Genomic DNA, 23,494 nt, shown 5'->3' with positions numbered 1-23,494 from the left:
CAGAAATTAACTTGGCCCAGAATATTTTAAGATGAAAGAAACTTGTGGTCAGATATACATGCCACAAGATAAGGAAGTGAAGCAGTAATAAACACAAATACTGAGGCAAAAAACCATGTAATCAGTAGTGGCTCATAAATAACTTCATGCACAAAGAATGTCCCAAGTTGCTGGGCAACTTGGGGCTCAGTATAAAAACCTGAGCAACTCAAGGCTCTTCCATCCCTTTCTCTTGCCTTCTTTGCCTTGGAGAATAAGGTAAGTTGGAACCCGTTCGTTCTCTATATGTTGAACTGTTGCCTTGACGATTTTGTAGCTTTTCCCCACTAATGTTGTAGAACATTCAGCTTTTTTCTCTGAGGGAGGAAGGGGGTTTCATATGAGAGAGGGGTTCTGTTGGTAGTCAGTTATGAAAATCATGGAATGGGGCAGTTAGCCACAGGTTAGCCAGGTAGGACTATCCAACTTTGGTTTCCAACAAGTATTCAGGTCCTGCAGATGAACATAAAATATCTGTAGTGAATTCTTGGATCTGTTCAGAGTAGGGTGCTGGTCTGTGGAAAATTCAGCTAAGGCCAGCAGATCAGAAGAATGTGGGGATATTGGCCAGTACTTGCAGTCCTGGGTGACTAGGTCTCCACATAGAAAGCAATCATCAGTCCATGCCTGCCTTTGAAACTCAATTTGTGGTCCATCCACAGACAAGGAGCTTTAACCAGTTGCTTCTCCATCCTCCAGACAACTGTGGATAGATCTGCACTGTAGCTTCTGAGATCTGCTGATCATTTTAATATTAATAGCAATACACAAAACCAGAAATGTTCCTGAATTCAGCTGCCTGGCCTTCCTTTTTTTATTGAACATATTTTAAGTGCTTAAGCTTCTATTATCCATTTTCTAGAACTGGGAGAAGGGACCTCCAGGATGGAACATGCATGAGAGAAAGTGACAGGAATGAAATGGGAAAGGTTATTTACTGTATTAGCGTTAGGTGGGATTGTTTCTTGTCATCAACTGCTCAGTAAAGAGGCGAGCCTTGGAGCAGGAATAACAAGCCGAGTCTTACCCATTCCAGCAGAGCACCTTTGTCTGAAGGCTACAGTCACCCTCCATTTTTCTAGGACATGGAGAGCCCTAAGAGCTTTCCTGGTGTGCCGCCACAGCTGCAAGGGGAAGTGCTGAAAGTGCTTTTCCCCAGGGTAACATTATGGCCACATGGTTAGGGCACTCTCTGCCATGGGAATGAAGAGGCTTTCAGCACCAGCATGTACCCAGGTTTCTGGGTGAGTTGACAAACCAAGGCTTCAGGGTAAGTTCCTGATTGAGATGCACCTGTGCTACCTTCCTGAGCAATCTCCTTAAAGAAAATGCAAGCTCAATCCTGTTTTCAAAGTACTTCCTCTGGACCTGGTGGAAAATGTCATCTTGCTCCCCATGGAATCTGTTACTTTGTTATATACTCCCCTTACCAGAAAATTTCAGTTGTACAAGAAGAATTTTATTTAAATCCTTGCTTTTTTCTTTTTTCTTTTCTTTTTTTTTTCTTTTTTTTTGGTGTTTCAGGTTTACCTCCACTGCACAGCCATGTCCTGCTACGACCTGTGTCCACCCACCTCCTGTGGCCCAACCCCGCTTGCCAACAGCTGCAATGAGCCCTGCGTCAGGCAGTGCCAGGACTCAACGGTGGTGATCCAGCCCTCTCCCGTGGTGGTGACCCTGCCCGGACCCATCCTCAGCTCCTTCCCCCAGAACACCGCCGTGGGATCCTCAGCATCTGCAGCTGTCGGGAGCGCTCTCAGTGCTGGAGGGGTCCCCATCTCCTCCGGCAGCTCCTTGGGGTTTGGGAGCTTTGGCTATCCAGGCCTGGGCAGTGGGTACAGCCGACCCTACCGTCGCTACAACACCTACCGCAGTGGCTTCTAGGGGCCATGTTAAAGCATGAGGAGCAAGCAGAAAGAAATGACCAGGAACGCTGAAGCACGACCGCATGCAAGACTCAGCTCATGGCCGTGGTTTCCAGATGTGATGTTAGATACCCACAACCTAGAGTTGACGGAGCTGTGGGAGCTTGGCATCTCCTAAAATCAGGCCTCTGCTTGTCTTACATTTGTTATGCTTTACTTTATATTTCTGATCAAATGTCTTGTTCTCTTATGCTATTTTGTATTTGACAACAACTAGGTAAAATATGTAATTATTACAAATTGTTCTGCATGGCTGATTTAGTACAGTCCACTTAAACAATGAAGAAGGAAGATCTCATTTTGCTGAGTGTGCCATTGTGAGAGGGATGAGTGCGTACCGTCCTTAGTGGACCATGGAAATGTATTCCTTACGCTTTACATTGCTTCCTTCCATTCCTCAGCCTCATTAAATTTGTGCTGCATCATACTCAGAGTCTGCCTGTACTTCTTTCTTGTCCCAGCCCCTTTTCCAGCTTGTGTGTGGTGAAACAGATCCCTTTGCAAGTCATCAGTTCCAGAAAACACCATGACATAATTTCATGCCAATTGCCAAGGGAGAACAAGTCAGATTTCAGTTGTGGGAAAAGATTTTCTTTTGTTTATACATGGTAAATCATGCCTGAGACAATTTATCAAAGGCTAGAAAGAGACAATGTTCACCAGCAATGGCTGCGTCTCCTGCCATCGCGTAAGCAAGAAAACTGAAAGTAAAGGAGCTGCTTCTGTTTGGGTTGTAAAGACCCTTTACCTACTGTACCACAGAGATGCAAAAAGGCCCTTTCACTGTTTCAATATTTCTGTTTCATGAGAAAATGTTTGTGTTGAGATGGATGTCTTTGAAGAGGGGTGAGAATGGGACAATAAGCTGATTTGAGAAGGGGGACTTTCAGGGAAAAGCTCAGAAGGGAATACTGTTTCTCCTTATCCTTCCATAGATGTGGTAGACAGGGTTATCTATGTAGGAAAGAAGACAGAAGGATACAGCAGGAAAATCTACAGGGACATGAGGAATACTAGAAATTATAGGGATAAACCTTTTCCTGAAGCACTACATCTGCTCTCAGCTTGCAACCTGGAAGACTGTAGCTTTCTTCACCCTATCTGTGATACTTGGGAAGACCCCTTTAAAAGAAGGGAGAGATTATTCTTTTATTGAGCACAGCTGAGCTTGCTCAGAGCAGAGGCTGTAGGAGAGAGGCAGCAACCTTGGATCGCAGCACCTCTTGGCCGCTGAGATCAAACCCTGGTAAATATTGGAGGGGAGGAAGAGGAGGCTATGTGGTGTTTTTGCCAGGCAATTGGCCTTTGAAATTTGCTGGCCTGGGAAGCATGTCTGGGAGAAAGAGATTAAAAGGTTTGAAGTTCTAACCCTTTCTTACTGCGTCTTTATAAACTGACTCCTATCTGTTGTGTCTAGTAGATCTGATCTTTGTTGGGCATTGCCATTTTCTAGCTTGATTGTCTGTGTTGTAATAAAGGTGGTGATTAGGACTGGGAGCTTCGGTCCCTGAAGGAAGAAGGTTTGAAAAACTCAACCTGAAGGCTCTGGATGATTCAGTTTCCCATCAGCCCATACAGCTCACAGCCTGATATCTGTGAAATTTCTTGCTTGGAGTCTGTGTCTTTACAGAGTGATGTTGAACTGTAATTAAATCCAGGGAAAGATGCTGACAAAGTTATATTGACTACAGTCATTAGTGGAGCTAAATTAAAAGAGGTACATCAGTTCCATGAAAGAATTAATAATTTTAAGGAGTAGGTTTTCTTAACAAACAACAGAAGTGAATGGGAAGTTAATAGTTTGATATTATGATACAGCAGAAGTTTGGTCTGAATTAAATATGTGTTATATTTTTTGCCACCTCAGCTGAAGCTACTGCTTGATCAAAGAACATGCATTCCAAAGAAGTCACCATTCATTTGCAGTTTGTTGCAAAATAGCTTTCTTTTATGGAGGTCAAGCTGTATACGTAACACAGCAGAGAGGTTACAATCCCACAGTACCAATGTGGCTGGGAAAAGTTGTGGCTGAGCCACTACAGTGAAGGTATCTTTAATATATTCAGGTGGGCAGATAATGATGTTTCTTATGACAATGCACATTTTCCTACTCCTGCAATCCCCTTCTGCAATCCTGTTAAGCTTTCTTCTAATCAAGTGCACAAACCTCTCCTCAGAGGTAACTCCTGTGCCCATATGCTCTTTCCAAAGTTGGGATAATTCCTTCAAGCATGCAGAAACTGTAGCAGAAAAGTCTGGTATGCAGTTCACTTCTTCAAAACACGAAGCAAAAACCGTCCTCAAGCTTCGTTTCTCCTCTTCTTTCCTGTCCCAGACTGCCTTCTGTGGGTTAAAACTTATCATAGCAACAAGTATAGCACAGTCCCAAAGTAAAAGGTTTCTCTGGCTTTGTAGTTAATCAGAAAGTGTTCTGTTCACTGCTGAAGAATACGAGCTAGATTATTATGTTACAGAGAAAATTTTCGTGACAAGACAAGCTCAGGCACTACCTCTCAAGTTGTTATTGCATTTGTTTTGGAAACGTCCTGCTGTGTTAGAGTGGGGTCTACATGATCAGGCAATGTGTGTGCAATGACACCTTGTACTTGACAATAGCACAGCAGCATAAAACCCAGTGCATGCCAGAGTACATGTGCACGGAACTGAAGAACTGTCTGCATCTGCTCTTTCTCGGTTTATAAACTTGCGTCTGTTAACATCTATCACTGAATGGCTGGGACAAGTTGGTCCCATGGCCAAAAAGAGTAACATGAGCTGGTTTTGCAAGACACTAAGTATTTGCTAGCGCTGTCAGTGAAAATGTATTTCAATATTAAATTTTGTGAAGCTGAAACTTGAATTGTAGCTTGTACTGTGCATACAGGGATGAGGGAAGAGGCAGGAAGGCTCTGAGGACTAAGAGCTTTTATAGCTTTTTCAGGCTGCCTGAAGGATCTGAGATGTTCTTGCACATTTACTTACTAGTTTCTACTTTTTTCTTTTTTTTTTTCCTTTTTTTTTTTTTTTTCATATGGCTGACCTCCCACTAGTGAAATTCTTTTGTTTACTGTTTATGTTTATTGCCTGGACTTATCCCGGTGCTGAATGAAAAACACAATCCGTGGTCTCTTTCATCTTTTTGGTTTGCATCCATTAAATATGCCTGGCTCCATTATACTGACTCCACCTTCCCAAAATGTGGATGAGTCAAAATTCGGTTTGGTTAGGCATTTTGTCTGCTCTTTAGCATTTTGGTCACACTGGCCCATGGGAGTACCACCTGCTGTCACAGCAAGAGCTTTTAATTTAAGTCCGGAGTGTGCAATTTCATCCCTGATAAGTGACTGAGATTTAGGATCACTACTCTTTGTAATATTCCAATAAGCCATATCCCAAAGCTTTCAGCTCCTGGGATGAGACTGTCGAAACAACCTGACTGGCTCATATCATCACCTTCAGGAGAACATTGTGCTTCTTTATATCATCATTATACTTTCTGATGAATTTGTTTTCAAAACCCCATGCTTCTCTTATAGTCAATAGATGGTTATTGCTATAAAGGAATCTGGTTTTTAACATTTTGATACTGCTGTAGTGTGTCTGCATGTGTGTGTTGGTAAGGTTATTGGAGAAAGACCAGTAAATCTCGGGGACAGGAGAGCTTCAGTCACTGGTGTCACTGATGGGGGTCATCACGTACCTAAGGACATCCAGTGACTGATGACTGGAATTAGGTTTTTAATGTGATTTTGTGCAAATACTGATTTGTATTTGAAGTGAAAAATGGAAGGACTCTGGTTTGCAACACCGTATAATGTGAGGAAGTTTGTGAAATTCATTAGTAATCCTGGTCACAAATTTTAAACACTGGTCATATATCTTCACATTTTCTGATAATGTGTTATTTACATGTCTGAGCTGTTGATGAAAATGTGTTGTGAACTTTGAAGACTTTTGTTCTTCAAAAGTGTACAATCAGCACTTATTTCCCAGGAGATCCTCATGAAGATACTCACAGTTCAGAGACAATTTGCATGTCTCTAGCTACATGATTTAAACATTAGGAGAGGAGAGATTGGAATACTGATCCCTGCCCTAAAGTCTGCTTATGCAGTGTATGCAATTACGTTTTAATCTAGAAATTGTCTTTGAAAAAGAAATTGAATTGTGGCACATTGCAATGTTCTTTAAGGCCATGCAAATCGAAGACAACATTATTTGCTTTCAAAAGAGGAAAAAAGTACAAGAATATTATAAAGTTCTGTAAGTAGCTACCATTAATTTGCAGTATAATTTTGTATAATAGTGCAGGACACAGTAGGGGAAAATAATAATTTGATGGCAAATGTTAAACTGTTTGGCGTCTCTAATGACCCTGTAGGTAAGCTTGTGCAAGACTTTGCGTGCCAGTGTCTCTGACTAGCCCAGAATTCACATGCATCCTCAATCTGATCTGAATTGTTTTCCTGGAGTTTTATGTAGGAAGAAAGTTAAAACTGCAGACTCCTTAGATTAAGGACTTTGGCACTCAGTTCCCAAATTGCAGAGCTGTGTCTCAAATTTCTTTATGGAAGTGTGGTAGTTTAATACTGAATAAATAGATGAGGCTGCTGATACTCTTTCATCCTGCCTCCTGAGTCAAGAAAGTAAAACAGTATGTTCCCTCAGATCATCTATTTCCCAGTAAGTACCTCTGAGACTGGTAATCAGCTCTGCTAAGTGCTTCCTGTAACAATTTTATTTTCTGAATTTGTGTGGCTGGCTGGCTGTTTGAGATGAATTTGGCAAACCTACAGTCCAATTCAGAGTGAGAAATAGTAACTTCTGGCCTTTTCAGAGTGAGATGTGTCAAAAACTTGTGCTCTCCATGAAGGGGGATTTCACAAGAGAGTTCACATGTGTCTTTCCTAATGTATTCATCTGTGTCAAATGACATACACTGCATATATTTCCCTTAGAATGCAAAATAATTTCTTTAGTAACTCAGATGAATCACTTCTTCTGACCAGGAATTAACTAGGCTCATAAGATTTTAAGATAAAAGAAGCCTCTTTGGTGGAATACATACATTACGGTGAGGAAATTAAATCAAGGCAATAAATACAGTGAGGAAAAAGTAAATCATCAGCTGGGAATATTTTGCATACAAGAAGTCTTTAGCAATTGGCTGGTAAATACCTACATACACAAAGTATGTCTCGGGTCCTCAGGCACTCTAGGACACTATAAAAGCCAGCACGGTGCAAGTTGCTGCCATCCACTACTTCGGCTTTATTCTCCTTGGTGGAAAGGGTAAGTCTGAATCTGCCTGCTATCTTTCAATGTCCTGAATTGTTGCCTTCATCGTATTTTATTTTTACGCTCTCTTGTCTCTAGCAGTCTAAGATTTATGCTTTTCATCAGTGTGTGTGTGAGATCTGTGACTAGCTCTTTCTGTAAAAGACGGTAGCTGTTCTTTGAAGGGTGGCAAGTGCTGGACGCAGGACTCATTTTTCATTTGTTTCGCTGGATCATTCAGTTCCAAGATGCTCAAATCTCTGCATGGGAATTGCTCAGCAGCTAGAAGCAAATGTGAAGAATCTACACAGGGATTTTGGCTTTCTTAGAGCTTTTTCTGTAGATAGATAAGTGGGCTCAAATTTTCAAAAGTGTGGTAAATACTGAAAGTATATCACTTCTTGCACCAGGATACCACGTAAATAATCCTTCTCCATTCCTAAGCACTTTGGGACCAGAAATATTTGAATCATGTCCTCCTAAAATGATGTGAATACTTTGGCACTAGTAACCTGTAACTGAAATATCAATAGTAAAGCTTCTGCCTGTTCTATTTGCTTATCAGATCATTGTGGACCATCAACTTCTGTTTGACCCCCCTTCAGAAACAGGTTGAAAGTTGCTTTCTCTGTAAGACTGATGTAAGATGAAATAAGCACAAAGAGAAGGGGATGATTAAATAAGAATTAGGCAGAATACTTATTATTTGACTGTTTAAGAGACAAGCCCATCTGTGGGGTGGATAACAGCTCCCTTTCACAGGTGTCATGTTATCAGGTTGTGCTCCTCACTTCTACCTGCTGAGGAATTTTTTCTTCTCCCCTCTGTTGTACGGCAAAGTTTCTCCAAGCTGTATCACATAGGAGATCATAAGCCTTGTCCTTTGCTTCCCACCTATTACAGGGATGCATGCATCCTGGAAGAGTGTTGTGGGAAAGGAGCTGTTGTAGACTGCTCTGGAGCAGGTAGAGCTAACCCTTGAGCTGTCCTCTGTAGCACAGAGGAGCCTGGGTTTCACCAAAGTCTTTCAGCCTAATACTAATACATTATTCCATTTCCATATAGTATCTAGTTAGTTTCTTGCACCCTGCATCGTCTCAGCACCTTAATTACATGGCTGTAATTACAACTTCTTGCTTGTATTTACTTCCTTCCCTGTGTTTCAGACTTGGTTCCATCCTGCAGACATGTCCTGCTATGATTTGTGTCCTCCCACCACTTGTGGCCCAACCCCGCTTGCCAACAGCTGCAACGAGCCCTGCATCAGGCAGTGCCAGGACTCGACATATGTGATCCAGCCCTCTCCCGTGGTGGTGACCCTGCCTGGACCCATCCTCAGCTCCTTCCCCCAGAACACCACTGTGGGATCCTCAGCATCTGCAGCTGTAGGGGATGCTCTCAGTGCTGGAGGGGTTCCCATCTCCTCTGGCAGCTCCTCAGGACTTGGGAGCCTTGGATTTTCAGGTCTAGGTGGCCTTTATGGGAGGTCCTACCGTCGCTACAACCGGTGTGGGCCGTGAGAAATCCTGGGGGTAAAACCACAAATGAACCACCAGAAGCTTAAGAACGTGATCCAGATGCAGGACTGAGCTCATGACCATAGCCAAATGCTTGCTGACCACCCTCAGCTTTTCCCTAAGCTAATGGGACTGCAGGAGCTTGGCATTTCTGATTTAATGCCTTTCTCTGTTATCAGTGAGGTGACAAATGTAACTTTTATTGTTGCATGTAGGAGTTGGGTGTCCAGCTATAAAGCATTGCCTTGAAATGGATGATTAATTTTATCCATATTTAACCCTACTGCTTTCTTATGCTGTACATTTTTTTTAAATTCTACTTCTCACTCATTAAATTTATGTTGCATCATAATAATTGTCTTGCAACGTTCTTCCTCCCTTTTCCTCTTTGGGGACTTCTCTGGGAGAAATTTGCCTGTGCATAAATTGTGAGTAACAGACATCTTAATTTAAATCATACCATACCAATTAGTAAGGAGGTAATAACAGATAAATGTAAGCAATGAGTAATACCCCTTTTTTTACAGAGTATATTTTCCCTTAGTCATACTTCTTTAAGCACAATATAAAATAATCGCTGCAGGCTAACAATCAATGTGGGAAAAGAGGTGGGAAAGCTAACCCTGTCTTACAAGCAATATGTAATTTCACCTCCTGATATTCCAATTCCTTGAAGCTCGTAAAATCCCAACAATCTGTGCTATTAATATTTTTTTTAAGACTATGAAGAAGATTTTGCCATTAAGAATGGCAGTAAGTATCAGGAAGAACATTTAAAAATCAACAAATTAAAACAAATATGTATGATTCTTCCTTTTTTGACTTCCTAGTTTAGGAATGCTGCAATTATCTGGTAATTGGTTGCTAAATTGTGTGATGATTTGGGGGCCTTTGGGATGTCACCAGAAATCCTCAGAGCAATAACAATTACCCTGCCTGTTCTGAACCTTGGGGAAGATAATGACTGCTAAATTGCTAAACAAACATTCATTAACACAATGCAGTTGATGCCTTAAGGATCCAAATTAAACTTTCATTCCACATTTTAAAGAGAGATTGAGTAGGGCAGATTGTTTGATACGCTGAGCACACCCGGGAGTTTTGCTCCCAGAGGAGGACAAAGGAAAACCAAGAGGCTCTTGTGCAACACCACGGGGTTTTAATGTCAAAGAGAAGCAGAGCAGCCAATTACAGAAGATCAAGGCAGTACAAGGGGAAAGGGGTAATGCAGGTAGCACGCCCTGGTACTGGTGCCCCGCTCAGGACACAGCGGACAGCCAAGGTGGTGGAGGGATGCAGGGGATACTGAGGCTCAGCCACGCAGCCAGGGCACACCGTGGCATAGGAGAGTGAGCTGCTGGCACACACAGCCTCCTCCTGTCCCCATGCCAGGGCAGCTGGCACATGCCGCTGGTCCCCGGGATCTTGTTCCACATCCTCATGCCACGGTCCATGTTTCAGGGCTGCTGCAGGCTCTGGGCACCATCCTGAGGGCTTTAGAAAGCCCCGCAGCTCCCACGGCGGGACCTGCCCCACCTCTGGGACCCAGGCAGGTAATACCCCGTGCCACAGGAGGAGAAGCCGGAGCTGTAGGACCTCCCACAACTGCCAAAGCTGCTGGACCCATGTTGGCCCCCATAGCCCACATCATCTCCATAGCCCAGGGAACGGCCGTACCCAAGGGAGCCCCCAGAGCCTCCCAAGCCAAAGGGGTTCCCATAGCCCCGCAAGCCCCCATAGCCAGAGGAGCCCCCCAAACCCAGGGAGCCCCCATAGCCTCCCAAACCAAAGGAGCCCCCGTAACTCCGCCACCTCCCATAGCTCAAGGAGCCCCCAGAGCCACCCAAGCCCAGGGAGCCCACAGAGCTTGGGGAACCAAAGGAACTCCCTAGCCAGGCTGGGCCTGATGATCCCACAATGCTCTCCTGGGGAAAAGAGCTGAGTATGGGGCCCGGCAAGGTCACCACAGCCGGCGGGGGGAAGATGACTGCTCTGGAGTCGGGGCATTGCTGCACACATGGCTCATTGTAGCTCTCGGCAATCGGCCGAGGGCACGTCACCCCACAGGGTCTGCAGGACTCGCTGTAGCCAGACATCCTTCTTGCAGTGGCTGTGAGTCTGCAACACACAGCAGTTAGGAGATTTAGGGTAAATGAACTAATACCACAGCTGGAGGGGGAGGAGACGAACCAAGATTATTAAGCAGACATCTAATGTCATGTGTGGTGAATCCCACACTTGACATCACTGCTCTTACTTGGAGCGTGATTAATCTAATTTATTAAGACCAGCTGAAAGAGACTGAAGTTTGGTAATGTATTAACAGCAAGTTAAGAGAAGAGATGTCAGATGTAGCCAGCTATTTTAATAGTTTCATACTGCTTCCCCAGTAACACTCAGCTTCCAACAGGAATATTTGCCCTTATGGGGCAAATACTACCACAAGGTGGTAGATACTAAGAGCACTCTGGTATTTTGGAATTTTATAATGCATGTAGATCCTGAATTGGAACTAAAATGCCTGGGAAATGGTTATTCAGGTGGCATAGTGGAACTTCCCATTTTGTTCTAAGGAGAACACCTTCTGACACCTGCACTTCTCTAACCTGCCAATCTATAACATCATGCAGAATTTAGCATCAAAAGAATAAAGCTTGAGAAGGACAAAGTTTGAGCCAAATCAGACTTACCCTGTTCACCAAGGAGAATAAGCCAGGAGATGTGGATAGAGAGGCTCAGAGTGGAGACAGCTTTTATATCTTCCTCAAACTGCTTACAGATACGAAACACCCTTTAAGCCTCAGGTCCTACATGGTAACGTAACAGCCTTCACATTGATGGATTTAATTTTGCTTGCTTCGCATTGCCACTCCCCACCTTCAAAAAGAGGTGTGATACAATGTCAATACCGACTTGTGGGCATTGGTCTGGAGAATTATGAGATCTTTCAGATATCTAACACCCAACACCAGCACTGGGGCATCTACTCTTTTTATGGTAGATGAGTAAGAATCAGTTAGTTATCTATCTTTTAAGAATAGTGTAGTTTGAGTGAACATTGTGAAAATACATGCAAGCTGGGTAAAAAGTGGGAGAGATGTAATAGGAAAAGGGAGAATTTCAGGTATCTATACCCAGTTTAGAAACAGAGGGGTTTTAACATCCATATCTGCAGATCAAATACCAATAATTACTCATGAATTACAAGGTGGATTCCATTGTTATTTTTATTGCTGTCTTTGGAACGTCTTGGAGGCAGTGACACTTCAGAGACATTCCTGAGAATTATAAGAGGCTTTACACTCACTAAAAATTCATATTTGATGTGCTGTACCATTGCTATACACAAACATGCAACTATCAGCACACAAACCTTGTGCAAGAGCACCAATTTAGAGATGTGTGAATGAAGTGCTCTATGTCGTTAGGTACAGCTTCATGCATGAGAGAGGGGGTCATTTATAGGTGAGAACAAGTCGTCTGGAGAGCCTAAGAGTAGAGATTTTAGGACACCAATCTGAGACCCCTCATTTTTCAGAACATGGGCAGATAGCCTGAAAATTCAGATAGTTTGTAATAGGGCTCTTTTTTCCCTCCAAGAATTAAAGGCAATAGGCATTTCAGGCATATTAGCAAAAAACTGGCTTATAAAGGGACATGAGGCTACTATTAGTCTGTAGCATGGACATGTCATAGTCTCCCCAACATACCAATACATAGTAAAAAGAAGAAATTAACACCATGAATGAAAATCGAATCATTGCAAGCACTGAAATTACAAATCAAAGTCTGATTAGGGAATCAAAACAAGTGACATAGGCATATTTTAAAATGCTGCTGTTTCATAACAAGGGAGCTTCTAAATCCTGCCCTTCTTTTTTTAATATGATAATAACATAAATTGCAAGCAGTAAGTATTAACGAGTATTTGTGAAGCAGCTTAAAGTCATTATCTTCCAGGTGCCTCTCATTATTATCAGCAAATCCTGATGACACTTCAAAGGCACAGCTATCTTAAAATTTAGAGGTAATTTATAGCCTATCTTTTGCAATATTGTAAAATTAGAAAACAACACATTTGCACATAACTATGATGCCACAGGCTTATCCCATTAAAATAAATCCTTTTTAATACCATTTTATTAATTTCCTATTTTTTCTTAAGTAGTCAGTACTTCGGGGTGAAGGAAAAGAAAATTAGGATTATTTTTAAAGGTATTTCTAACTGAACTTCTAGATATAGAGATTTCAAATTAAATTTTGCAATGTTTGGTATTAGCTTTAGACAGAGACCTTGTCAACAGTTCTGGCTATATAAATTAAGCCTTTTCTGCCTCTTTGGAGGTGTCACTTAGCCTAGATACTCCTCTGTTAACCCAGAGTCATTTATTTGTCTCAGAAGACTTGATAGAAGGATGTTGGGAACGGTTTCAATGGATCAATGCTAGCTCCACGTGGGTTATAGTTAATCTCTGGTGATGATGGGCCTGTCGTTCCCCTGTAGCATTGACAGGTGCAGTAAATCAGACACAGATCTCCCCGCCTGGGTAAATGATAGGTAAAATGAAAAGCTTAAAGCACAAACTAAAGATTTGGCTAGGGCTTATTGCTTTCATGCTGTTGTTAGCAATAGTGATATCCCATCAGGAGCGAGCCTGCATCATGTCAGGTCTTTGCTCTGCTGTATAACAACATTTACAGGTCCCATGCCAACTGCAAGAACTTGTGTCCTGTCAAAGCCAAACTTCTATCTCTTGTTGGATGACCTTCACCTGGTTTGTGCACATGGCACCAAAAAGGGCTCCACACCGTGTAAGTACTACCTTGAATATTAAAATAGCACTGGTGTGACACACCAGTCTTATTCTGGCTTTCAGTTGATGACTGTATGGCAACCCTTCAGCTGCAAGTTCCTAAAATCCCCTAAACTGACAATCACAGATAATTGATTGTCAGCAGCAGCTGTATCACACCCACACTAACATTTGGGAGGGACAGTGCTGAGATGACAAAATTAAAGCTCCCACTATTGCATCTGTTTTGTAACATATTAGGACCAGAGGCACAAAGGGTGGCTTAAAGAAGCATATAAAAGCTCGTATCACCCACAGCCCTTCTATCTGCTTCTCTTGCCTCCATCTGTAGTGAACAAGGTAAGTGTGATTTCATTCATTTGTTCTGCTACTCTTAGTATGCACTTTAACAATGTTTTTGTCACAGAGGTGATTCCTGTAAGTGTTTTTACAGTCTTCTACCTTTTCTTTCCTTCTGAAAATGTTGTTTTGTATGTGTGCAGTATCAGGAGTCATTGCATTAGGATAGGAAGTAGATCTTCAGGCTGTAGAAATAGTTGGGGCAACTTATACCTCATAAAGGGAATGAATACATATGTTCAATGAGCCTTTTGTCTTGTTCCTCTTGGATTCTTTTTCACTGGTTCTTACACTTTGTGAGTGCATCCTCACCAGTCCAAGTTCCTGCAAACAGACTTGTCTAATTTACCCAGTATTGAATTTCTGCTTCATGTAAAATTATTTCCAAAGGTGATCACGATGGGATGAAAGAAATGATAAAATTTGCATTGATACCAGAACGAGTTTTATTTGTTAGCATGTATAAATCTGCTTCCCTGTTAACTTCTGATATTTCAGACAGAGTCATTGCTTAATAATCTTGGTTCGTCTCCTCCCCCTCCAGCTGTGGTATTAGTTCATTTACCCTAAATCTCCTAACTGCTGTGTGTTGCAGACTCACAGCCATTGCAAGAAGGATGTCTGGCTACAGCGAGTCCTGCAGACCCTGTGGGGTGACGTGCCCTCGGCCGATTGCCGAGAGCTACAATGAGCCATGTGTGCAGCAATGCCCCGACTCCAGAGCAGTCATCTTCCCCCCGCCGGCTGTGGTGACCTTGCCGGGCCCCATACTCAGCTCTTTTCCCCAGGAGAGCATTGTGGGATCATCAGGCCCAGCCTGGCTAGGGAGTTCCTTTGGTTCCCCAAGCTCTGTGGGCTCCCTGGGCTTGGGTGGCTCTGGGGGCTCCTTGAGCTATGGGAGGTGGCGGAGTTACGGGGGCTCCTTTGGTTTGGGAGGCTATGGGGGCTCCCTGGGTTTGGGGGGCTCCTCTGGCTATGGGGGCTTGCGGGGCTATGGGAACCCCTTTGGCTTGGGAGGCTCTGGGGGCTCCCTTGGGTACAGCCGTTCCCTGGGCTATGGAGATGATGTGGGCTATGGGGGCCAACATGGGTCCAGCAGCTTTGGCAGTTGTGGGAGGTCCTACAGCTCCGGCTTCTCCTCCTGTGGCACGGGGTATTACCTGCCTGGGTCCCAGGGGTGGGGCAGGTCCCGCCGTGGGAGCTGCGGGGCTTTCTAAAGCCCTCAGGATGGTGCCCAGAGCCTGCAGCAGCCCTGAAACATGGACCGTGGCATGAGGATGTGGAACAAGATCCTGGGGACCAGCGGCATGTGCCAGCTGCCCTGGCATGGGGACAGGAGGAGGCTGTGTGTGCCAGCAGCTCACTCTCCTATGCCACGGTGTGCCCTGGCTGCGTGGCTGAGCCTCAGTATCCCCTGCATCCCTCCACCACCTTGGCTGTCCGCTGTGTCCTGAGCGGGGCACCAGTACCAGGGCGTGCTACCTGCATTACCCCTTTCCCCTTGTACTGCCTTGATTTTCTGTAATTGGCTGCTCTGCTTCTCTTTGACATTAAAACCCCGTGGTGTTGCACAAGAGCCTCTTGGTTTTCATTTGTCCTTCAGCCTCCTCTGGGAGCAATATTCACTCTTGTGTAGGGAAGAAGTGCCTGGAGTCTCTCAGCAGTCCAAGTGTCTTGACAAACATGGAGCTTTGTTTTAGTCCTTCGTGGATTTCTTAAGCGTGTCTGTTTAATTTTTTTTTTTTTTCCAGGGCTTTACTTAGTAAGTACTCTGCCGAAATTTTCTGTCACTGCAAAGTGATCTAAAATTGCTTCCTGTATTTGTGCCATTATGATTAAATACATCACAGGCACAGTTATGCTTGGATTTAAAAATCTACAAATAAATTAAAATATCAGAAGACTATTATGTGAAAAAGAAGTTGGGGTTCTTTTTTAGTGACAAGAAGGACTTTCTTTCCTCAGCATAAAATTTTGTCATAGTTGAAATTCATTCCTAGTTCTCATTAACATATTTTGTACATTTTTCTTGAAGGTGTGGTTTCCTGAACCACTGTTCATAGATGCCATGACAGAACCTGTACTGTGCTAAGCTCAGATGAGTTCACAACCTCTGCTCTCCTTGCCAGAAGAGCTCAATTAAATGATGATGGAAATATGTTTTTTTCCTAGCTCTAAATGTTCTTGTACCATAAAACAACAGAAGCTCAGAGATGACAGGGAAAGCCCCATGGGAGGTAGGAGTGGGATTTCTGCAGGGTTTATGAACTGCTTTTGTCTGCCATTGATGTGGGTGGAAACCTGATGTCAAAAACTGACCTTCACAGCCTATAAAACTGTAAACAAAGCCACACTTGAAGGAGGGTGGGGAGGGGGGGCACAGAAATCTCATTGTGTTATACAGCAGAACTTCAGTAAAAAAATAAGAGGAAAACAACCACAAGCCTCTCCTTCATTGACAGAGTTGAACTCTCCCCACATCTTAAATTACTCCATGACAAATATCCTCTATCAGCACAAAATGAGAACCAAGATGGGAAGAAAGTACATAACTACTCCAAAGAAAAAGAATTTCAGGAGGCGAACAGGGAAACCCCTGCTACATTTAGTAAAGCCCAAAGCTGCTGCAGAGGACTCGGCTGAACTGGCATAAGAAATATGGGCTGCAATACTTGCTGCTCAGTGTGGAGAGAAAGGAAATCATATAGTCAGGAGGGGCTGTGAAGATGGACAAGAAACTGAAGGGGCCCCCAAACCAAGGAATCCTACAGGATTAAACGAGCAGCAGGACAAGGCGGAGCTGGTGCCGCTCCCAGGCTGAGAAGACCAGGCAAAGCAGCACTGCCAGTGCCTGTCCTGCTCTCTGCCTTTTGCCCTTTCCTCAGCTACTGCAAACACCACCAAAAGGCTTTCTCTCCCCTGACTGCTGCCTGCATCACCCCTGTCCCTACACTGCCCACACTCACCATTCCTGGGAAGCTCAGGACTAGAATTTGCTCTCCCACACCTGCCAGGCACCCACCCCAGGGTCTTCCCAACATGGAACAAGGATGGACGGAGACAAGATTTGGATGCAGGAAATCTTTATTGTGCCCAGAGGGGCAGGAGGGTCTCTCAGGGGGACAGTAGGCCAGACCCCGAGATGCTGGTTGTCATGTGCTGGGGGAGGCAGAGGCACCTTCTCTGGAGCATGGCTTCTCGCTCCAAATGTCGCCTTGGTGAGGCATTCCAGCTGCCCAGGAATTGGCCCGTCAGCCCTGCAGGGCTCTTTGGGTGTCCCTCCTGCCCCATCTGACAGCGAGGAAGAGAGTGGAGAGGAGGAGAGCAGAGGGCGGGAGAAGAGGTCAGGGAAGGGCCGAGGCTGTGCTGCACTGCCAGCTGCGCTGGTGTTGTGCGGCGCTGGGGATGCTCAGTACTCCTCAGTGGCCCGTGCCCACCAGCTCAGCGCGGCATGGTTGGTGGTGGCGTTGGGCTGCGGCTGGGCTGGGTCTAGCAGGGCCCACAGGTGTCCCAGAGCTTCTTGCCGTAGCGGGGCCAGGCGCAGGGGGTGCAGGCCGCAGAGGTGTAGGGTCTGCCAAAGGTGCAGAGGCCGCCCGAGCCCTGTGTGGCCCCAGCGCCGTAGAGGCCCCCCAGCCCCAGGGAGCCCCCAAAGGCGGGTGCTCCGGAGGAGCCCACCACGGCTTGCTGGGGGAAGGAGCTGAGGATGGGGCCGGGGAAGGTGACGACCACGGGGGGCGGCTGGATGAAGGCCGTTGAGTCGGGGCACTGGCGGGCGCACAGCTCGTTGCAGCTCTCAGCGATGGGCTGGGGGACGGCAACGCTGGTTTTTGGTGGGCACAGGTCGTAGCAAGACATCGTGGCGAGGGATCGGACGGTGCTCTGCAAGAGGGCAGAGGTTGAAAGAGAGCAGCAGACGTAAGCACCCGAATTGGAGGGGCTGGGGCATGAGCAGGGGGCCAGGAGGGGAAGCGCTCACAGACTTACCCTGTTCCCAGAGGAGAAGGCGACCAGAGCAGTTGTGTGGAGAGCCGGGCAGAGGCAGAGCTTTTATACCGGCCGCGCCATTGCTCAGCACCACCTGGGCCAATCTGCAGAGGCGGCACTCCCTCCTGCCGATGACAACGGGGCTGTCCGGCTCCTGTCCCTCCCTGAGTCAGCATCCCCTGCACCGACCAGCACCTGCCGCTTCCCAGCCTTCCTCCCGGTCCTGCCGCGTGGGCTAAATGAGAGCAGGAACCTCCCTGCTGGGGGCTGCGCACGGTGCCGGCCTTGTGCTCTGCCCTGGCAGGACATCTCTGCCCTGTGCCCGCAGCCAGGCCCTGCCGGGACCAGGGCCGGCACCGAGCACCAGCCGGGCCAGCCCAGCGGGGGCTGCTGCAGCTGCGCATTCAGACGGGGCTCCCAGCTCCCCAGCACCCCGAGGGCAGCCCCTGCCCACCACCATCCCCCAGACATGGGGCTCCCGGGACACCCGTGAGGACCTGGTGGCATTGGGGGTCAGCTGACATGACCCTGTGACAAAGTGGCTGCAGTTGGGCATCGGTGCTCCTTGCCCCATGCACCTTGGGGAAGAGCACAAGGGGTCTGTCTTGCCCCCCGACGTGCAGAAGTCGATGGCCAGTGCCTGGAGGGGAATGGCACCCAGTTCCCTTGGGCTGGCGAGTGATGCATCGTGCTGAGCAGGCAGTGCCCGAGAGGAGTGCCTTTGATTTTTCGTTTCGTAACCTCGTGCCTCTGTAGATAATAGCCACGCGGCGTACGTCATGCGGTGGCTGGTGTGCGGGAGGCCCTTGCAAGGCTGCCTTCCTGGCCAGCGGCAGGACCATGCTCTGCCGTGTGGCTCTGCGATGAAGGCATGAGGCCAGCCTGAGACCAAGCCCTTGGAGAAGAGCTATGGCACGCAGGGCGCTACCAGTCAGCCTTTGTCACGCTGCGTGCCCTCTTACACAGCGAGATAATGAAAAGACAGTGGGGCTAATTGGTGGCATTAGGTGGCAGCTGGCAAGCGTCCGAGTGGGGTGATTGCAGGGGCTGATAGAGCGGGTTGGGGCTGGCCAGGAAACGGCATCAGCACAACAGCCCCGTGCCACACGGGGAGGATGCAGGGGCTTGGCACCATGAGCCACGTGTCCCCAGCACGGCCAGCTCCTCCCCACGCTCGCCACCCCAGCATAAAAGGGCTGCTGTTGGCGAGTGCCAGCATCCACCACTCTTGCCTCGCTCTGCTCAGGACAAGGGTAGGTGGGGGCTTGGGGGTCTCGGCCTCCTGTGGCAGGGGCTGGTGTGGGGCCTCCATGGCCAGGAGAGCTGTGCTGGCGGCGGGCTGCAGTGGCCAGGGTGGGCGGAGGCACGGCAAGAGGAGGAGGGAGCCCCATGGCTGGGACCCGCAGAGCCAGGCCCTGCACGGGCTCTCGGGGAGGCTTTGTGTGCCTGGCGTGTGGGGAGAGCAGGGCACCCGGTGGGCTGGCTGGGCAAAGGGCAAGCAGCAGGCAGTGCGGGCAAGGAGCTGGCTCTGGCTCCTCCAGCTCCAGCACAGGCCTGGGAACAGGGCACGGCTTGGCCGGGCGATCTCCTTCACTCATGACACCTGTCTTTGGGCCGCGTCTTTCAGGATCCGCTCTCCCACCCTCGCCACGATGTCTTGCTACGACCTGTGCCCACCAAAAACCAGCGTTGCCGTCCCCCAGCCCATCGCTGAGAGCTGCAACGAGCTGTGCGCCCGCCAGTGCCCCGACTCAACGGCCTTCATCCAGCCGCCCCCCGTGGTCGTCACCTTCCCCGGCCCCATCCTCAGCTCCTTCCCCCAGCAAGCCGTGGTGGGCTCCTCCGGAGCACCCGCCTTTGGGGGCTCCCTGGGGCTGGGGGGCCTCTACGGCGCTGGGGCCACACAGGGCTCGGGCGGCCTCTGCACCTTTGGCAGACCCTACACCTCTGCGGCCTGCACCCCCTGCGCCTGGCCCCGCTACGGCAAGAAGCTCTGGGACACCTGTGGGCCCTGCTAGACCCAGCCCCAGAGCTTCCACAGTCCCTGGGCCATCTCAGGCTCACGCCTCCTCTCATTTCTCCCCTCTTTCCCCTTTCTTTGTGAGGCCCCATCTCCTTGCTCTTGCCTGTGCCCAGATGTGTGACTCCACCAGTGTCCCACAGGGCAACGGCTTGTCTCTATAACAGCCACCACCTGGGAGAAGCCTGCAGCAACATCGCTCTTGAGGGCCCGCTTGTCAGCTTACCTGCCTCTGAGTTGTATGTCTTTCTGCACTGCAATAAAACACACCTGCATGCAACGCCTGCCTCTCTAACATTGCTTTCAATGCCCAGCCTCGGCTGTGGGGTTCCCTTGCCCTGCATGTGGCCCCTGCCAACCACACCAGGGCAGTGTCCCAAGCCCAGCAGAGCCAGAAGGAGACGTCTTTTGGGGAGACCTCACAGCTCTGGTGCCTCTGGCCATACATGGTCCCACGCCCGATGTCCAAGGGCCCTGCCTGAAGGCAGGCTGCCCCCCTGCCAGCAGGACATGCAGCCTGGGGCCCTTTGCAGGCCTCCAGCCTCCTTACAGAGGAGCGTGGACGCCCCAGGGGCTGGAAGCCAGCCAGAGGCAATACCTGGCATGGCTGCCACACTTTGTGCCTCCTTGGGTCTGCTTGAGAGCCTTGGGGAGGAAGGAAAGGGAAGGCGTACACGTCCTGTTCCCTATGGTAGCATCATCAAATCATCGAAGTATTTAGGGATGAAGAGACCTTTGACATCAGTGGCTCAAACCCTACACTTTCCTCTTCTTTCCTCTTTGTTCCTTCTTCTTTACACATTTCCCCTTCCCTTCCCTTCCCTTCCCTTCCCTTCCCTTCCCTTCCCTTCCCTTCCCTTCCCTTCCCTTCCCTTCCCTTCCCTTCCCTTCCCTTCCCTTCCCTTCCCTTCCCTTCCCTTCCCTCTTCTTTTCCTTCTTCTCTCCTTCCCTGTGCTCACACCACGCACTGACCAACACACTTGGTGCTCATAGCTTCTCTGCCGCAGAGACAAAATCACAGAAATCACAGCCTGACCATTGTGGGAGGAGTCCTTGCAGGGCATCTTCTCATGCTGCCACCTCCAGCCAGTGCAGCCAGCACCATGCCCAGGCACTTGGTGCATGTCTCCAGGGACAGAGACACCACAACCTCCCGGGCCAAGCAGGGGCTTGGGGGTGCTTGCTCACCCTCACAGTGAAAAAGAGGATTGGGATGTTGAGGCAGAGTCTCTGGTGTTTCAGCTGGAGCCCATCACCACTTGTCCTACCAAGGGACACCTCCAAAAGGAGCCTGGCTCCATCTTCTTGAAAGCCTCCCATCAGACGTGTATGCACATTGGGGAGACTGCCCTGAGCATCCCCGATGCCAGCAGGAACAGTGCCGTCTCTCTGAGGCTCTCCGCAGCAGAGGCATGCTCCCTGCCCCTTCATCATTTGTGTGGCTTGACCCCAGCTAGCGAGTTAACACCCCAGAGCTGCTCGCTTGCTTGCTCCCCAACGCTGGGATGGAGGAGGCAACTGGAAGGGTAAAAGCGAGGAAACTGTCAGGCTAGAGAATATCACAACCGGTGGTAAGGTATATCCCTTGGGTCACGCGGGGCAGCCGTCCCAGCTGTGTCCCCTCTCAGCTCGATGTGCACCACCAGGCTACTTGTTGGTGGGGCAGCGTGACAAGGAGAAAAGGCCTTGGCTCTGTGTAGTCACTGCTCAGCTCTAAAAAACACATCCCGGTATTAGCAACACTGTTGTCGGTATAAATCAAAAGTATAGACCAAGACTTGCCAGTAAGGCCAAAATTGCCGCCACCCCAGTCCAAACCAGCACAATTGTCTGCGTGGCCCCATGCTGGACTCTCTCCAAGTAGCCCCACATGTCTCCTGTGCTGGGGCGGCCTCGCCAGTGCTGAGTGGAGGGCAAGGATTTCCTCATTCCACCTCTTCCACATGCATCCCAGACTTCTGCTCCCTGCTTTTGCTCCAAGGCATGTGGACATTCATGCTCACCTTGGTGGCCACAGCACCCCCACGGCCTTTCCCGACAAGCTGCTCTCCATCAGTCGGGCGTCATTTCTCAGCCCAGGGGTTGAACACTGGCTCTGGTCTGGCCACCTCTGTGCAGGTGCACAGACACATTGCCGTGCTTTTGCGGGGCAGTGGGACACGGTGGATCTGGTGCCGCTCCCAGGCTGAGAAGACCAGGCAAAGCAGCACTGCCAGTGCCTGTCCTGCTCTCTGCCTTTTGCCCTTTCCTCAGCTACTGCAAACACCACCAAAAGGCTTTCTCTCCCCTGACTGCTGCCTGCATCACCCCTGTCCCTACACTGCCCACACTCACCATTCCTGGGAAGCTCAGGACTAGAATTTGCTCTCCCACACCTGCCAGGCACCCACCCCAGGGTCTTCCCAACATGGAACAAGGATGGACGGAGACAAGATTTGGATGCAGGAAATCTTTATTGTGCCCAGAGGGGCAGGAGGGTCTCTCAGGGGGACAGTAGGCCAGACCCCGAGATGCTGGTTGTCATGTGCTGGGGGAGGCAGAGGCACCTTCTCTGGAGCATGGCTTCTCGCTCCAAATGTCGCCTTGGTGAGGCATTCCAGCTGCCCAGGAATTGGCCCGTCAGCCCTGCAGGGCTCTTTGGGTGTCCCTCCTGCCCCATCTGACAGCGAGGAAGAGAGTGGAGAGGAGGAGAGCAGAGGGCGGGAGAAGAGGTCAGGGAAGGGCCGAGGCTGTGCTGCACTGCCAGCTGCGCTGGTGTTGTGCGGCGCTGGGGATGCTCAGTACTCCTCAGTGGCCCGTGCCCACCAGCTCAGCGCGGCATGGTTGGTGGTGGCGTTGGGCTGCGGCTGGGCTGGGTCTAGCAGGGCCCACAGGTGTCCCAGAGCTTCTTGCCGTAGCGGGGCCAGGCGCAGGGGGTGCAGGCCGCAGAGGTGTAGGGTCTGCCAAAGGTGCAGAGGCCGCCCGAGCCCTGTGTGGCCCCAGCGCCGTAGAGGCCCCCCAGCCCCAGGGAGCCCCCAAAGGCGGGTGCTCCGGAGGAGCCCACCACGGCTTGCTGGGGGAAGGAGCTGAGGATGGGGCCGGGGAAGGTGACGACCACGGGGGGCGGCTGGATGAAGGCCGTTGAGTCGGGGCACTGGCGGGCGCACAGCTCGTTGCAGCTCTCAGCGATGGGCTGGGGGACGGCAACGCTGGTTTTTGGTGGGCACAGGTCGTAGCAAGACATCGTGGCGAGGGATCGGACGGTGCTCTGCAAGAGGGCAGAGGTTGAAAGAGAGCAGCAGACGTAAGCACCCGAATTGGAGGGGCTGGGGCGTGAGCAGCGGGCCAGGAGGGGAAGCGCTCACAGACTTACCCTGTTCCCAGAGGAGAAGGCGACCAGAGCAGTTGTGTGGAGAGCCGGGCAGAGGCAGAGCTTTTATACCGGCCGCGCCATTGCTCAGCACCACCTGGGCCAATCTGCAGAGGCGGCACTCCCTCCTGCCGATGACAACGGGGCTGTCCGGCTCCTGTCCCTCCCTGAGTCAGCATCCCCTGCACCGACCAGCACCTGCCGCTTCCCAGCCTTCCTCCTGGTCCTGC

At 49.0% G+C, this 23,494-nt stretch overlaps 7 protein-coding genes across 7 annotated transcripts; 4 read left to right on the top strand and 3 right to left on the bottom strand.

The window, feature by feature from the left end:
• Positions 1 to 1,584: 1,584 nt before the first annotated feature.
• On the top strand, positions 1,585 to 1,923 carry LOC102045777 (feather keratin 4). The gene has a single exon (XM_014286349.2). The coding sequence runs from the start codon at positions 1,585 to 1,587 to the stop codon at positions 1,921 to 1,923; it is 339 nt and encodes a 112-aa protein (XP_014141824.1).
• Positions 1,924 to 8,422: 6,499 nt separating this feature from the next.
• LOC129734344 (feather keratin B-4-like) lies at positions 8,423 to 8,761 on the top strand. The gene has a single exon (XM_055697264.1). It carries the CDS (start codon positions 8,429 to 8,431, stop codon positions 8,759 to 8,761), a length of 333 nt encoding a protein of 110 aa, XP_055553239.1. The 5' UTR covers positions 8,423 to 8,428.
• A 1,303-nt stretch (positions 8,762 to 10,064) lies between these two features.
• LOC114018065 (scale keratin-like) lies at positions 10,065 to 10,854 on the bottom strand. Its single transcript, XM_027816547.2, has one exon. It carries the CDS (start codon positions 10,852 to 10,854, stop codon positions 10,255 to 10,257), a length of 600 nt encoding a protein of 199 aa, XP_027672348.1. The 3' UTR covers positions 10,065 to 10,254.
• Positions 10,855 to 13,826: 2,972 nt separating this feature from the next.
• LOC102053555 (scale keratin-like) lies at positions 13,827 to 15,128 on the top strand. Its single transcript, XM_055697283.1, has 2 exons — positions 13,827 to 13,911; positions 14,507 to 15,128. The coding sequence occupies exon 2, from the start codon at positions 14,529 to 14,531 to the stop codon at positions 15,126 to 15,128; it is 600 nt and encodes a 199-aa protein (XP_055553258.1). The 5' UTR covers positions 13,827 to 13,911; positions 14,507 to 14,528.
• A 2,272-nt stretch (positions 15,129 to 17,400) lies between these two features.
• Positions 17,401 to 17,932, bottom strand: LOC102059727 (scale keratin-like). Its single transcript, XM_055697182.1, has 2 exons — positions 17,896 to 17,932; positions 17,401 to 17,806 (listed from the first exon to the last, which is right to left on the bottom strand). Exon 2 carries the CDS (start codon positions 17,764 to 17,766, stop codon positions 17,401 to 17,403), a length of 366 nt encoding a protein of 121 aa, XP_055553157.1. The 5' UTR covers positions 17,767 to 17,806; positions 17,896 to 17,932.
• A 1,155-nt stretch (positions 17,933 to 19,087) lies between these two features.
• Positions 19,088 to 19,913, top strand: LOC129734310 (scale keratin-like). Its single transcript, XM_055697167.1, has 2 exons — positions 19,088 to 19,152; positions 19,523 to 19,913. Exon 2 carries the CDS (start codon positions 19,548 to 19,550, stop codon positions 19,911 to 19,913), a length of 366 nt encoding a protein of 121 aa, XP_055553142.1. The 5' UTR covers positions 19,088 to 19,152; positions 19,523 to 19,547.
• A 2,859-nt stretch (positions 19,914 to 22,772) lies between these two features.
• LOC129734311 (scale keratin-like) lies at positions 22,773 to 23,304 on the bottom strand. Its single transcript, XM_055697168.1, has 2 exons — positions 23,268 to 23,304; positions 22,773 to 23,178 (listed from the first exon to the last, which is right to left on the bottom strand). The coding sequence occupies exon 2, from the start codon at positions 23,136 to 23,138 to the stop codon at positions 22,773 to 22,775; it is 366 nt and encodes a 121-aa protein (XP_055553143.1). The 5' UTR covers positions 23,139 to 23,178; positions 23,268 to 23,304.
• Between the last annotated feature and the right edge of the window lie 190 nt (positions 23,305 to 23,494).

The sequence above is a fragment of the Falco cherrug genome, chromosome 19, assembly GCF_023634085.1.
Source record: "Falco cherrug isolate bFalChe1 chromosome 19, bFalChe1.pri, whole genome shotgun sequence".
Classification (NCBI taxonomy): Eukaryota; Metazoa; Chordata; class Aves; order Falconiformes; family Falconidae; genus Falco; species Falco cherrug.
This window is presented reverse-complemented; position numbering and strand designations above follow the sequence as displayed.

Excerpts from the sequence above, each read along its gene's own strand:
- LOC102053555 (XM_055697283.1), top strand. The coding sequence starts at position 14,529 with ATGTCTGGCTACAGCGAGTCCTGCAGACCCTGTGGGGTGACGTGCCCT.
- LOC129734310 (XM_055697167.1), top strand. The coding sequence starts at position 19,548 with ATGTCTTGCTACGACCTGTGCCCACCAAAAACCAGCGTTGCCGTCCCC.
- LOC129734344 (XM_055697264.1), top strand. The coding sequence starts at position 8,429 with ATGTCCTGCTATGATTTGTGTCCTCCCACCACTTGTGGCCCAACCCCG.
- LOC102059727 (XM_055697182.1), bottom strand. The coding sequence starts at position 17,766 with ATGTCTTGCTACGACCTGTGCCCACCAAAAACCAGCGTTGCCGTCCCC.
- LOC129734311 (XM_055697168.1), bottom strand. The coding sequence starts at position 23,138 with ATGTCTTGCTACGACCTGTGCCCACCAAAAACCAGCGTTGCCGTCCCC.
- LOC114018065 (XM_027816547.2), bottom strand. The coding sequence starts at position 10,854 with ATGTCTGGCTACAGCGAGTCCTGCAGACCCTGTGGGGTGACGTGCCCT.
- LOC102045777 (XM_014286349.2), top strand. The coding sequence starts at position 1,585 with ATGTCCTGCTACGACCTGTGTCCACCCACCTCCTGTGGCCCAACCCCG.